Source organism: Alexandromys fortis, unplaced genomic scaffold, assembly GCF_014885135.2.
Source record: "Alexandromys fortis isolate MF-2015 unplaced genomic scaffold, M_Fortis_MF-2015_v1.1 scaffold_5, whole genome shotgun sequence".
In the NCBI taxonomy this organism is placed as follows: domain Eukaryota; kingdom Metazoa; phylum Chordata; class Mammalia; order Rodentia; family Cricetidae; genus Alexandromys; species Alexandromys fortis.
In genome coordinates this window covers 15589404-15605040 of record NW_026067924.1, presented here as the reverse complement: position 1 = coordinate 15605040, position 15637 = coordinate 15589404, and the positions used below count along the sequence as shown (strand labels likewise).

The window sequence follows — 15637 nt, the reverse complement described above, 5'->3', positions numbered from 1 at the left end:
TGCAAAACCACAGCAACTGCAGCAGCAACAGCAACGACAGCAGCAGCAGCAGCTACAGAAGCAGTAGCAAAAACCCTTAACACAGAAAAAGAACTCTCCTGAATAAAGCAAGATCTGACTGCACGGAATTGCTCTTAAACCCATCAGGCCTCATATCCTAAATGAATCTGAAATTTACCAGGGAAAAGTTTCCCATTTAAGCCTGAGGAAAAGAAAGCAAGGGCTTTCCAGACCCAAATAAGCATGCTAAAATGTAAGGCCAGAAGGGAAATAAAATCAGACTTTACATTAAAACATCCAAAATCCATTTGTTGTCTATGACTTTAAGGAAATCAATGCATTGCATGGTTATTATAAGGAGGAAAATTGGCAGGATGGTGATGGCGCACGCCTTTAATCCTTGCACTCAGGAGACAGAGGCAGGTGGATCTCTATGAGTTGGAAGCCAGTCTGGTCTACAGAGCTAGTTCCAGGACAGCCAAGGCTACAAAGAGAAACTATCTCAAAAAACCAAACCAACCAAAAAAAAAAAAAAAATTAAAATACTCTAAAGGAAAGAAAAAAGTAGGAAAACAGAGTGTCATCCCCACTTCTCTTACTGATCTGTCAGGTCAGTAGAAGAAAGTAAAAAGGAAGTGAACAAGGGCATGAAAAGTGTAAGAAAGTAAATGTTTCTGTTTAAGAAACCATATGATTCTCTGAATGAGGACTTTGAGGACTCTCTATGCCTCATGACCAGATGTTTTCAGAGGGAAAGGAACTTGAACCTCACAAGGTCCAGGAAGGCAGGGGGCAGGATAAACAAAAACAGCCCTCAGAGAGGCTGCTGGGGGCTGGGGCCTGGAAGTGAGTGAGAGGCGGAGAGAAGCAAAGGACGTTGGTGACATTCAACAAGGGCTCAGAAAGCCTAGGCACAGAGCAGGAGCATCTATATTATCCCAGGCCTTTTAAATGCAAATATATCTTATTTTGGATATTTGCATCCTAGTCCCTCCTAAGAAAAATGACCCAGAATCCATTTCGGCTGCTCTAGGCAGTTTTGGGGGAAACCGACAGCTAAGGTCAGGGAAGTCTGTGGCTCAGACAGGATGAAAATGCAGCAACAGCTGGAAGTTGTTGGACAGAAAGGGACCTGTTACCGCGTTTTATGGCAGTTTAAATGACAGCCATTCTTACGATTGCTCTAACGGGAGGAGAGGGAGGAAGCAGATGGAAATAGGCCATTTCCAATAGTAAAAACACAGGGCTGGTTGTGTAGCTCACTGATCAAATGCTTACCCAGCAAGCGTACAGCCCCGAGGCCAAGCTCTAGCATCATAAATAAATAAATACTTATGCTCTACTTTGCTGTTAAGGAAATAAAATTATACAATAGGTTGGTGTTCTTTTCTTAACCCATTACATTAAAAATGTTACAAGTGTCACGCTGTACTCGGTACTGCTAAGAACAGGATAAACAAGCAGTTCCTTGCACTGCTTGACATGTTTGCCAATCCATACAAAAGCATACCACGAGCAACCCAGGAATGGGACAATTACACACATATACCCTAACAAAGTTCATCAGCAATTAGAGTAGGTACATATCTGCAGCAGAATGTAGCCTTGATGCAGCCATTAGAAATACTTTCTCACTACTAGAACTGCGCTTGTGATAGTGACTCTGGGTGTAAAAGGTTCCTGATCCTTTACATGGCATCCTCACACGGACATAAGATGGAGTCCCTAGGTAGAATTCGATGTGATTTCTGTCTCAGTAATTCTTTACAAATTTACTGTTGGAATCACTCAAGCATTTCTCATTAGCTTTTTGTGTTTTGCTGTTTGTTTGCTTGTTTTTTTTATAGTCAAAAATAAGTTAAAAAGTTGCTTATTATTAATGTAAGAAAGTATCTGCCTCATACAGGCAAATCATTACAGGCAGATCCTTGCACACAGGCAGATCCTTGCACAGGCAGGCCATGTACAGAAGGATCCAAGAGCAATTTGCTACCATGAAGTCTAGCGCACTGTTCTTTTCTGCCTCTCTGTCTTTGTTCAGTACAAATTCAAATAGCCACGTGTAAATAAAATCCACACACTACTTGAGTGTGTCTGTGGGACGTGCGGAGGGAGATGGATTAACATCTAAGAATCCAAGCATTTTCTGCCTTATTAGCTTAATTTTCAGAGTGCAATTAGCATATTGTAAAGGTGCCATTTGTTGGCACCTCAGCTCCTCCACTTGCTGCAGAAGCTACATTCTCAGAAGGAAAGAGATTAAATAATTAGAGAAGCTCAAAGGACTTCAAGGCATCCTTGAAAGATAAAAATCCTTCTGAATGGGAAATGTCTCTGGGAAGCTGGGTTTTGAAATTACCTTTAGAAAAAGCTGCTTTTAGGCTACCCATGTCCTCTAACGTCTTAGTCTTTCTTCAGGCAGTAAGGGAATAGCAGATCTCTGTTCATTTGTGTGGCCTATAGTTTCATCCTAAATAAGTCTGTTGATCCATCCCTAACCATGCCTCTACTTATTCATGTCAGTAGCATGGCAGTACTCATACACAGTCCCCACCACGTTTTCCACTTTCAAAATCAAATGTAAATTTCCCAGAGCACTTTATTTCTGGGGTCCTCTATATGGAAATCATCCCTGCCCCCCCCCCCCAACAGCAACAACCAATCGTATTAAGTGCATTTTGAGACTTGTCATCAAAAGCGAGACTGACTATGTAGGAAAGCATTCTGAAACACATAAACCAGACAAAGATGTCATACTGACTTCTACCCCATGTGTTTACCCAGTTAGTGTAAGCACCCAGGCACACACTACATATATACTCACATACATACACGCACATCCTATAAATCCAGACAGCTGTAGCATGGAATGCTATCAAACAGTTCCATCATCACAAATTCATTCCCCCAAATAATGGGACCCACAGACCTTCAGTTGTTCATCGACAACTCTTGTGACTTCTCCGGCCATTGATTCCAGGGTCTCCTGAATGGGGCTGGATGACAGGCCACTGGCCCCTGTCCAGGAAGCTCCGCCCACGTGGTATAAATTCGGTAGCAACTGTAAGAAAGTGGAAAGTAATCTCGTTGTAAGAACAAATATTTTAATAATAATTAACTGTGGAGTGATGGAGAGGTAAAGAAATATATTGGAGACCACCGATCCTCGGCCAAAGCCGCAGATGGTAAACTGAGGGCCAGGCTCTTTACTGGCATTTGTTCATGCTCATGAAACCCAGCAATGCTAGCGTATCACCGCAGTGACACTGGCAGACAGCACAGCCATTGCTGCCGCTCAGTAGCTCTGAGGCCGTGGAGTTGGTCAGTGGAATGCTATCAAATAGCTCCATCATCACTAATCTGACCTTGCTCTCCACTGGTGGGTTTCCAACCCAGACAGTGAAATGAATACACTGCACCACCAGGTCCAGGGATGAGAGCGTCACCTGGGCTTAAGGAAAATGACTCTGCAGGGCTTGGGGGAGAGGCTTCCATGCCATCTTCAGGTGTGCCGGTTTCCAAGCCCCTTGATGGCATCAAGCAAAAGTCCTTAAACCGTCAACCCCTGCTTTAAGATTCCCTCGAAGCTGCATTAGAGGCAGGTGGACGACGTCACTGGTCACGGGTGACTGACCCAGTCTCCAGCCCTTCCCATTGGCAGGGGCTGTGGATTGGACAGAAGAGCCAACACTCACCCTGGAGTTGCTTCTTCCACATCCGCTCACTAAAATGAACGCTGTTACACTGAAAGCTTTGGTTACCAGTGGACAAAGATGCTACTGTCACCTCTGTCACTCAGAATGTCCCAGGGATTTAGAGGCTCTGGGGCAGGATGCAAGGACAATGGCTCAGCATATATTATTATTGTGCCATAGGACCATTTGACTAGTATGTAAAGGCCCGCACACGACATGCAGCAACTGTAATCCTGGGACCAGTAAGATGGCTTAGTGGGTATGTACCACCAAGCCTGCCAAACTGAGTTTGATCCCGGGCACCTACACTGTGAAAGGAGAGAATAGAGTCCTACAAGTTACACTTTGACTTACACACACACACACATACACACACACACACACACAAATGAATGCAAGTTAAACAACAATGAAACAACTAAATAAAACTACTTATATGAACTAGGTAGTGATGGTGCACACTTTTAATACCACTTGCGAGGGAGAGGCAGGCAGATCTCTTAGTTTGAGGCCAGCCTAGTCTACAGAGTAAGTTCAAGGACAGCCAGGGCTACACAGAGAAACCCCATCTTGAAAAACAAAAACAAACCAAAACAACAACAACAAAACCCTACTTATGTTACCCTAGCAGCACAAGAGCCCAGGTTCTGACTCATACCGAGTCTATTTTCTGTTAAGTCACACTTTGGGGAGTAGAGTCTTTGTAGACAGGTTTTCACCATGCTGCCCAGGCTAGCCTCGAACTTGCTGCAACCTCCCTGCCTCAGTAACCCAAATTCTAGGATTACAGTGGTGAGTAACTTAGGAACCAGATTTCACCACAAAGGACATGTCCTGTCGCAGGTGGCAGAGAGTGCTGTGCCCTCAGTTACTCAGCTCTCACATTTATACTCTGAAACGCTTGCCAGCTTTCCTCCTTACTTACAGTTGCTAGAAATGAGCACAGGTACAAACCAGACAAACACAACACAGCTTCTCACAAATTCCGAGGAGAGACTCACCGTTTTAGAGTTCTTAGCGTCACGCATGAGCTGCTCTGCTGCCTTTAAATCCTCCTGAATAGCATCGCCCCCACAGGACCGCAAGGAGTTGAGGTGATCCTGAACCTTCACACATACCCGGTCAATCATCTGGGCAAACCAGAGAAGCATTTGAGTCGGTACAGAAAGAAAGGCACAGAATGGACAATAAAAAGTCAAGAAAACAGAACGCATGAGGTTGAAAACCTCGTGCTGGCATCTTCCAGAAGGGAGGTTAACCAATTATTAAATCAATCTAACTAAACATGCAAGCAACCAAAGGCACATTAACTCCAGGACAAGATGTAAGGCATTTTGGTCTCTTTTATCCCTTAAAAAGAAGACTGTGTAGTGAATCATCTTAATGATTCAAATCTTGTAGCTCCCAGTGATGTTCTGCTAGACGGCGACTCTCATTAACTGCCATCAAGTGCCCTGTGTGTGTCAGACAAAGGGAGAGGTGCTGGAGAAGCAAAGCAGTGACTTGCAGTGCCAAGACTAACGACATGACAGTAGAATGCTGACAACTGCCAGTTGGTCTCAATTACATCGAAACCAAAACAGTCTCTGGAAATTGACAGTTTAAACATTCTATTATGTGAAGTGTGTCTCTTTATAAACTGAGAACCACCAAAACATAGAAGCAAGTTGGGGGTGACTGGAGGTGTAGCTCAGTTGGGATAATGCTTGCCTAGCAACCGTGAAGCCCTGGGTTTGAGTCCCAGTACTGTATAAACTGGGCATGGTGGCACACGTCAGATATCCCAGCACTTGGGTGGTTGGGACACAAAGATCTAGATGTTCAAGGTCACCCTTGGCTACAGAGCGAGTTGAAGAACAGACTGGGCTACACGAGACGTTGTCTCAGTCAACAAAGGTGGGATGTGTCTGTCCTATTAGTGTGGGTGACGATTAAGCTAATGTCACCTAGTGTCTAGCCCAGCAGCTTTGCCTCACAAGCCATTTGTACTTGAATCATTTTTACTGAGCCCAGGATTGAAGTAAAGAACACAAAGGAAGTAGCAGAGCATTGCGTACACAATTGCAGTAGCAGATGGTTACAGCATCCTTATTTTAAATCTGCCCTGGGGCAGACCTGCTCATGAGTGTCCCAGTTCTCCCGTGGTGGTGGGTGTTATGTGGAATGGACATCCCTGGCTCAGGGTCTCACTCCTGGTCCTCACCACCTCTGGGACCACGGGCTGCAATAGCCTCTATTTTTTAACAGTCTGCCAAGTGTGGGTATGCAGCAGGAAAAAAGTCAGAGAACAGACTCATCTCAAGTAAATAACAGTCACAGTGCTCTCCAAAACCTTCCTCTGGCATTTTCATCACAGCTAAGCATTGCTTATCTTATGGTCCTGGAAAAGAATGTTTAGCTAGGCAGCTGGAAGATGGACAATTTAAAATCATCCTCAGCTACAAAGCCAAGTTTAAAGTCAGTCTGGAAAACATTAAACTTGTCTCACAAACACTAAAATATAATAATAATAAATAATAATAATAATTAATAATGACAATAGCTGGGTTGGCGAGATGGTTCAGCAGGTAAAGGTACACGCAGTCCAACCTGAGGAACTGAGCTCCATCCTTAAAATTCATATGACAAAGGAGAAAATTGGTCCTTCAAGGAAGGTGCCCTCTGATCTCTATTGGGAAATGCAAGGCACACAGACAGTCCTACCTCCTACTCCCACATACAAAAAATAAATAGATAAAATGAAATGAATGCATAAAGAATGAAACAAATGAATAAAAAAAAGCAATCTATAAGTGTCCTGCCCCATCAGGTAAGTCAGTTGAATCAACAAAGTTGTTCTCTTTTTAAAACTAAATTACCTTTTTATTTTGAATAATTTGATATTGTGTCAATAGGAAGCTAAAATCTCCCTTCCTTCTCCTACAAATTCCAAAACATCAGAGCCCTCACCAAAAAGGGGATCTGACTCTTCTGGTAGAAATTGCATTGCATGCTTGATGCACTGGGTTCAATCCCCAGCATTACAAAATGAAATATAATTATGATCATTTTGCAGACCTTGTAATCCCAGCACTCTAGAGGCAGAGACAGGAGGATCACCACCAGTTTGAGGCTAGCATGGGCTACAATAGCAATTTGCAGGACAGCCAGGGCCGCATTGAGAGACCCTAAGGAGAGGAAGGGAGTGTGTTTTCAGAACAGCACAATAGACTTAGATGCTGGCCTCAGAGCCAGGGTCTCCTGCTGCAGTGCTGACTCCCCTCTTATCTTTCCCTTTATGAAGTCACGCTCACAATGTCTGTTGGGGCATTATAAAGGCAATCGAGGAAGACAGCACCTCTCAAAGCCGCTATCCTGTTGACGAGGGCCCGGGAAGAGCAGTGCGATGCACGCAGCAGCCATTCTGCTGGGACTTTCCCAGGCTTTATTAAGTGACAGTCTTGTGCCCCTCATAGGAAAATTTTGTGAAGGGTTTCTCATTTCGCCTCCACTCTCCACCTCCAATCTGTGCTTCCAGGCAGGGCTCAAATACTCTCTGCATTCATTCCCACATGCCCAGCAGAGAGCTGACTCTGTGCTTCTAAAACTCTCCATGATGGACATAAATCTTTACCCTTCAAACTGGCATATTGATCTAAACAAAAATGGTCATCAATAATTCACATCTCACTGAGAATGATTTTCTAATTTCAGAAGATAACCAGACATACATCTGAAGGCACAAAAGATCAACCCAAGCGGCCTGTGGAAACAGCCCAATAAAGTCAATCCTCTCCACTGATACTAAAGAGCCCCCTGAAGTGCGTGCCATCAGCGTTCAAGGAGGAGAGAGTGTTTAAATGAACTCCACAAAAATGGCCTCCACATGGAACAGTTTTCAAAGCCAAAAGGAAAATAAAATTTTAGTTCTTCAAATGAAACAAATTCATATTATAAGGGCTTGTCCAAGCATTTGCAAGACTCTAACAAAACCAAAACCATTTGGAGTCTAGGGGGTGTGAAAGGCAAGCTATTTACTTAAGATGATATAGAGGAAAGTGCCAAGTTAAAACTTGGGCGGGGGGGATCTAGGTGTTTCATTATCATTTTATAAGTCATACCCCTAATGTATATCATTGAAAACATTTATGGGAGGAGACAGCAAAAAGACCACTCTAGTTAATCAGTTATAAAACTTCGTGGTAGAGGAATGTGGCCCTTTCAGCCAACCTTCCTGTTTCCATCTGACGCACATTAGCTTTTAAGTTAACACATAAAAGTGTCGACTGCTGTGGTCAGTGTTATTTGCTAACTTGAACGAACCTAGAATCGTCCGGGAGTCTGGCCGCTGAGCTGGCTGGAAGGGGATTATGTTGATAGCATCGAGGCACCATTCCCTGGATAGGACCCTGGACTACATTCAGACAAGAGAACTAGGTAGGAGCATGCACCCCCATTCCCTGCTTCCTCGCTGTGGACACTATATGCTGAGCAGCTGCAAAGCTCTGCCACCTCAACTTCCCTGCCATGAGAAAGGCCCTGGAACTATGAAGCACAGTAAGGCCTTTCTCTCCGAAGATGCTTGTCAGAGCATTTTATCACAGACCAGAAAAAGAAACGAAGGCTGCCAGGGCTCTATAGGTAAGTTCATTTGCCTCTACTCAGCACGACCGTTCTTTATCTGTGTCCTGATCTGTCGTCCTAAACTCTTGCCACACATGCGACCTCTTCCCCTTGAGAACTTGAAGAGTCCCTAGAGAGCATCATGAATCTATTTGAACATGACTCTCTTTTCTTCCCTCAGCTCTCTGGTCTTAACATTCCCAATCATAACATTAATAATTGTTTTCACAGTGGTGCAGTTCAATGGTCACCAGCAGGCTGGCCCTAGCTGAGATACATCTCACTGAATTTGCTGCTTTATCTGAAACCCTCAAGAAGATGAATTGTAACCCAGAAGGAGTGGGCAGAGATGGATTACCCACTTCTGTCCTCTGAGTTGGCAGAAGGGCAGAGTTGGCTTCTCAGCAACCTCATCACACAACTGATTCCTATTACACATGCAGGAACTAGCAGGCTCCTTAAGAGCCACAGGACCGCTGAACCAAAGCATAGAAACCACTCGCAATAAACGCCATCTCCAGTCACTCTCAATGTTACAACTGTCTCTGTTTCTTCCACCAAAGGAATTCTTTGTGGAAACAATGTTCTTTTCCTCTATGGCTATTTCTTTATTCAAGAGAAATACACCCACACACCTGATGCTGAAGAGAGAAAATCCTGAGTAAGATAATTGCTCTGTCCCCAAGCAATGTCAACACAGAAGTGGGAAGAAACATCCGCAGTTAACAGTGTATGTGTGTGTGTATGAGTGTGTGTGTGCTGGTACAGGTCTATAATCTACTGGGAATGTGGAGACAGGAGCATCAAGGCTATCTTCAGTTTCAGAGGAAATCAGACACTAGCCAGAACAACACGAGAAATAGCCTCAATAAAAAAAGGACTCTTTAGACTTGCTGACGAGGAAAATTACTGAGAGCCATTTCAGGGGGCACATATAGGCGGCATGTTTCAGAATGTTACTGAATGATCTCCAGGAGAAAAAGCAGCTCAACAAAGAGTGTTGAGAAAATGGCTCTTTGGAGGAGAAAAACTAGAGCTTGGGGTCAGATAATTCTGGGTCTGACTTTGTCTGTGATTTTTTAATACACAGCCAAGTTCACGGCTGTATGCATGGTACACAGTATAGGTCCACATCTACTCCACAGTGGCAGAAGGTGGTACCTGCAGTAAGGACACAAAGCCTGGAATATTCACTATATCAGACAAAGTTTTCAAATACCTGATTAAGAGGATTTATCTGGTGGGGGAGGGAGAGGGGGAAATTCAAAAGCACAAAGACAGTACTGATTCTTACAAAATCCTAGATGAAGACACCAGACAAAAACCAGTACATGAAGAAGAGCCACGGGATTTCAGTGTTTCCTTCTAACACTTGTCTTCTGGGGCATGGCCACTGGTTAGGGGTTAGGAACAGTTGTCACGAAGGGTCTATTCTTCCTGTACTTAAATGCCTCAGCACTTCAAGGTACATCTCCCCTCAAACCGCTGAAACGATTCAAGTAGGAAAATAGCTAGTCATAAAATCCCAGGAAATCCCTGAAGGGAAAGGGTGGCAACGTACCCAGTTCGTAATAACTCACATAATTAAGAGTGAGCCACCGAGGCAGAGTTACATCCACAGCCCTGTCCTGTGTGCAGTAGCTTTCCACTGAGAAGATGGGATCAGACGTGAAAAACAAACACTAGAGAAACAGACACTTATAGACACTGTTTTGTTCGGGGTTTTTTGGTTCATCAGGGGTTTTCGGTTTGTTGGGGTTTTCAGTTGTTTGTTTTTTTGGTGTGAGGTTGGGAGTTGCCCTCTCAATCAGAAAGAAGTTGGAATAATATTGGATTAAGAAGCCTACATTTTGGAATCTCATTAAGGGATAGGAGGCAAAGTTTCAATGTAACAGTCTTGCTGCTTTTAAGGTGAAATGTTGAAACCAGGGCTAGGGCGATGGCTCAGTGCATAGGAGCGTGGCTGCTCTTACAGAGGACCTGAGTTTGATTCCCAGAACCCACGGATCAGGCAGCTCACAACAACCTGTAATTCCTGCTCCCAGGCGAATGACACTTATTCTGACCTCTGTGGGCACTTATACTCATGAGCATATATGTGCTCCCCTATTAAAAAATAAATATAGATCTTAAGAGAAAAATTAAAACTTGCTAGTAACAGTAAGCTATAAAATACTCAAGTAATACCAGTCCCTAACAGGGGGAAAATTAAAATTCTAAGGCCTGCCAAAATCTAAATAATGCTTTCTATAAAGTTCTAATAGGTAAGAAATATAAAAAAAAAAAAAAAAACCTTTTCTTGACATGCATATGTTACCTGACTTTTCCTAACTAAGTAACACATGTGAGCAACGCTGAGCTGGCTGAGAAGGTGGGGTCACTCACACTCGGAGACAACCAGCAACAGTACAATCAATCCTGTCGGTTCCTCTCAACCTTTGCCTTGCCTCAGAGATAACCACCCCTCTTGATTCCACTGCGGCTTTTCACCTTCAATTGCTTGCTATTGTTTGTATGTTTTTGTTTTACTGTTTTGGGACAGGGTCTTACGTAGCCCAGGTTGACTCAAACTCTGTACATAGAGATGACTTTGAACTCCTAATCCTCCTGTTTCTGACTCCCAGGCTGGATAACAGGCCTGAATCACTATCTTTGGTTTCCGTACTAAATGTATCTTTATTTTTCATATATACTAGTGATCAAAGATAGCACTGGATTCCATGAAATACCCAGTGAAACCCAGCTCTGTCGCCGCTCAGCTTCTTCCTCCACCCCTATCTTGAGCTGTCACGTTCACAGTCTCCCAATTTCCAACACTTACAAAGCAGCAGTTACCATCTTTTTCCCTTTAGCTCGAGGCTTCTAGGATTCCATTTCCCATTACAGTTTCTTCTTTATACCTCAAATACAGTTTCCTCTCCTTCCATCTGCTGCGATTTCCCCAAGCCAGCTCCTCCTGGAACTGTGCTCTGCAAGCCTCTGCTGACAGTGAGGGGACGGTGGTGCCTTTACCTGCTGGGTGGTGCCCTTACCTGCTGGGTGGTGCCCTTACCTGCTGGGTGGTGCTGGTGACAATTCCCTGCTGGAGGCGGTAGGCCTGCTCCTGAAGGTATTTTCTAGTCTCGTGATTCCGGAGCAGATAATTTTCTATCTGGAAATGGAACACACATATCTCTCAAGAACACCTTTCTGCTCCCCAGGGAATGAAGTTATCAGTGAAGGAGTCAGTGAGCCTGGCCCGCCAGCTAGCTCTCTGAGCCCACAACCCATTCAGGCTCAGGCAGCGCTCTGACACTGGAGTTTATCAGAGGTGCTTTTAGCTGGAAAATGAGCTTTCACAGGTAGATGAAGTCGTTGCTGGGTGACTCTGAAACTGACAGAGATAAGGCAGTATTTGGTGGCAGCTGCAGCCGGCTCAGACTTCTCATCCCTGGGTGGCATGTTTAAACTACCATGCAGTTCAGAAGGGATTCTCTTCCAAAGAGGGCAGCAGTGCCCCCAAACCTCAGCCTCATCCACACCCCAGAACTGATCGGTACCTGGCTAATTTTTTTTTTTTTTTTGGTTTTTTTTGAGACAGGGTTTCTCTGTGGCTTTGGAGCCTGTCCTGGAACTAGCTCTGTAGACCAGGCTGGTCTACAGAACTCACAGAGATCTGCTTGTCTCTGCCTCCCCAGTGCTGGGATTAAAGGCGTGCGCCACCATCGCCCTGCCCTGGCTAATTATTTTGAGAAAGGAAGGGAAGAGAGGAAGGTATGCATGGGTGGGGGTGAGGAGGAGGATTAGGGAAAGAGAAAGAGGAAGAGGAAAAAAAGAGAGGTTGTGGACAAGGAAGGGATATAAGGAGGGGGAAAATATGGAGGGAGAGAGAAAGGGTATAAAATAAAAATATAAAAATAGTAACCTGGGCAAAAAATTTTAATAATCTACCAGATTTTCATAATTTCTTGAAACAGGTTGGATTTTAATAAAGTCATAGAAAATAAGAAAACATATTCTTACAAAAAAAAGAAAAAGAAAAAAGAAACCTTGAAGTGATTTGACAATTAGTATGTTTCCACACAAACTCTCCTGAACACCGGGAAGGTCCAAATATAACCAGGTGAAAAGGAAGAGTTTATGAAGAGCAACAGACCATGGGGTGGGCACTCTCTGACAAAGGGCGCGCAGGAGGAACTAGTTAGAATGAACACCCGCAAGAAGGCTTTCGCTGGGTATGGTGTTCAAAGTCTATCATTTTGATACTCTGAAGGTAGAAGCAAGAGGATCGCTGTGAGCTTAAGGTCATCCTGGGATACACCATGAGTTCTAGGACAGCCTGGGCTACATACAGAGCACTGGCTCAAAAAATAAATATACTTTCAAAGAACAATCTGAGGACTGGAGATGTGGCTCAGTTAATAGGGTGCTTACGTAGCACAGGAGACCCTATGTCCCCCCAGCACCGTGTAAACAACATGGTGGTGAGTGCCTATGATCCCAGCAATGAGTAGGTGGGAGGAGAGGGTTCAGAGTTCAAATCACACTCATCTAGGAGATGGGCTTCTGGGCATGCCTGAGGAGGGTGTTTTGATTTACTGTTATGGATGTGGGAAGAACCATCTCAATCACGGGCAGGGCCATTCTCTGGGCAGGGACCCAGGAGCACACAAAATGGAGAAAGTAAACTGAACACAAGCATTTTTTCTCTGTTTCTTGACCTCAGATGTACTGTGAGCAGGGTCTCTGAAGTCCCTACACCTATGGAGTCCCTGCCATGGCCTAGAGTTTGGAAATATGAGCCACTGTTAACCCTTTCTCCCTTTCTCGTTAGAGTCTTTTATCATAACAAGAGGAAAAGAAACTAAGACGCTGGTTACAAAGTGTTGTATATGTGTGCCCATCACACACACACACACACACACACACCCCTTCCTATAAACATTAGCAGCTGCAGCATAAGAGATCATACTCAGTGATATCAGAAGAGACAAAGGCAAGATTAAAAGGAGTATAAGACCAAGCTGAGCTATGTGAGACACTGTCTCAGAAAGAGAGAGGAATGATTTAAGGTGGGTAAATTGCGCCATCTTGGTTTATTTTTCCCCTCTTTATTGTTTTAATAATGTGCCGTAACCATTTGCCTTTTAATTTGTCACTATGGTTCCCTAGTTAAGAATGCCTAATAACTGTGAAGCTCTTACTGTTATTACATTTTCATTTTCCATATGCTAAAATAACTACTACTCAATAGCAATTAGAAACAATTAAAACCCAGACAGTAATTACCTGCATCCCAGGAAACAAGAAAGCAGAGCAAAAGAGCCTCCCCACTAAACACAGCCGCCGAGGCAACAGGAGAAAAGAAAGCTCCCGTCCCCCAACTGAAGCATCTTTAACACAGCACAGAGCCCCCTGGAGCTGGAGCACGTGGGCTTCCTCTCAATGCCTCCCAGCAGCCAGCTCTTGCCAAGGTGACATATCAATGGGAAATGTTCTGCTACAGAGGTTCCGAACAGTGACAGACACCTGAGGCTTTCGGTCCTTTGGCTCCGTCCCTGTCTTTTCACAGCTGGATCACACTGGGCCCAAAGCCTGAGAGCAATCTGCTCACCAGAAAGCTCATTTCACACAGACAATTGGTAGAGACAAGGCTGGCAGGGCCTGTGTTCCCAGACCTTTCCCAAGACCAGCCATCCTGTTCACAAGCCAAACCATGAAGGAGCTTTAGTGTCTTGTTGTTGTTTTAAGAAAAATTATGTGAGAAGTTTGTTCCTTTTTGTGTATGTACGTATGGTAGTTCAAATGTATCTGACCCCATAATCTCATAAAGAGTGGCATTATTAGAAGGTGTAGCTTTGTGGAGTGGTTGTGGCCTTGTTGGAGGAAGTGTGTCACTGTGCAAGGACCTGCCTGTGCAAGGATCTGCCTGTGCAAGGATCTGCCTGTGCAAGGACCTGCCTGTGCAAGGACCTGCCTGTGCAACCTCCACTGTCACTTCTCAGTGTCACCCTCCACTCTGGTGTTTGAGACAATCTTTCTCTGGCCCAGCACTCAACAGTTAGGGTATGCTGACGACCTAATGAGCACCAGTAACTCCCCTGCCGCTGCCTATCCAGTGCCGGGATTCATAAGAACATGCCACCACAACCCTCCCAGTTCTCAATACCTTTTGCAGAGCTTCTTCTGTCTTCTCAGGGTTTGTTTTAAGAGCTTGGGAAGCATCGTACATGGGAATTGGCATGAATCTCAGTGTGTAGTTCCTGGAGAAAGGAACAGAAACCATACATTTTAAAATAACATTCTGTTACCTCAATTGAGCATTTTTTAAGATAAAAATATAGTTGTCAGATTATCTTTTAAAAGTCGGATATGGTAGTGAATGCCTTTAATCCCGAGGCCAAAGCCTATCAGGTGTGGAAACCCAACTGTGGGGTACTGTGCCCATGCTATGAAACTGCTGTTGGCAGACTGATCAGACTCAAGAGTGCAGAGGACAGTTACCTGGGGTGAAAAACAACACAGAAATTGGGGCCTGCCCTGCTTCGTGTTGCTGTGCCCAGACAACCATTCCCACTTGCTCTGAAGCACACACGCCAAACACACACACAGAGCAGATGCCTGCCCATCCCCACCCACAAGGTTACTGTCCACTTCTACAGCCTGCTGTCCAGAAAAAAAATGATCTATCGGTTCCATTTGGGAGTAACCTGGGCATTTTCCACATACAATGGAGTAACACCAGGGTCAGGCTTTAGATCTCCAAATAGTGAGGAACTGAAAGTCTCATGGACATCTAGGTGGCTATCACTGGAGGAGTGGCTTAGCAACTAACCCCCCCCCCCAGCAATAAGTCACTAGCAATAAAAAATAATCAAGAAAAAAATCATTTTATTAGCAGCAACAACTTAGATCACTGTTTCCTCATAGAGAAAAGAGCCATCCAGTCCACGAGATAGAGTAGTACTTCAATACAGAATTAAACAAAGGAAGGGCTGCCATCCCTACAACTTTAATTTTTATCTTTGTTTTATGTGTTGCATAGTTGTTTGTTTATAAAAGGAACCAGCCAAGTGAAATTAAAAAAAAAACTATAAATCTTTTTATAATCTTTCCTGCATCCAATTTTTACCACATTCCAGACCTGCATGGTTTATTTAAACAACAGTGATATGGAAAAGCTGGCATCTTGGAGCACGGCAGCCATGACTGACTGATCCAGAGACACCAGCATCCACCTGGCGTTTCCATGTTGAGTACTGAGAGGGTGCGTTCCTGGCTTCTCTTAAATGCCAGCCTGGGATGACAGTGTTCCATGTGATTGGGGATGACTGCTGGGATGTGAACACAGCAAAGATCCC

General features: G+C 44.3%; 1 protein-coding gene across 3 annotated transcripts in view; it reads right to left on the bottom strand.

Moving 5' to 3' along the window:
* The window catches only part of Carmil1 (capping protein regulator and myosin 1 linker 1), a 262924-nt gene that overhangs the window by 50539 nt on the left and 196748 nt on the right, over positions 1 to 15637 (bottom strand). For all 3 annotated transcript variants that reach the window (XM_050142253.1, XM_050142251.1, XM_050142252.1), the window contains 4 exons: positions 14446 to 14539; positions 11350 to 11448; positions 4697 to 4825; positions 2930 to 3061 (listed from right to left, as the gene is read on the bottom strand). In XM_050142253.1, coding sequence (XP_049998210.1) covers positions 2930 to 3061; positions 4697 to 4825; positions 11350 to 11448; positions 14446 to 14539 — 454 coding nt within the window. The remainder of the gene's footprint in view (positions 1 to 2929; positions 3062 to 4696; positions 4826 to 11349; positions 11449 to 14445; positions 14540 to 15637) is intronic.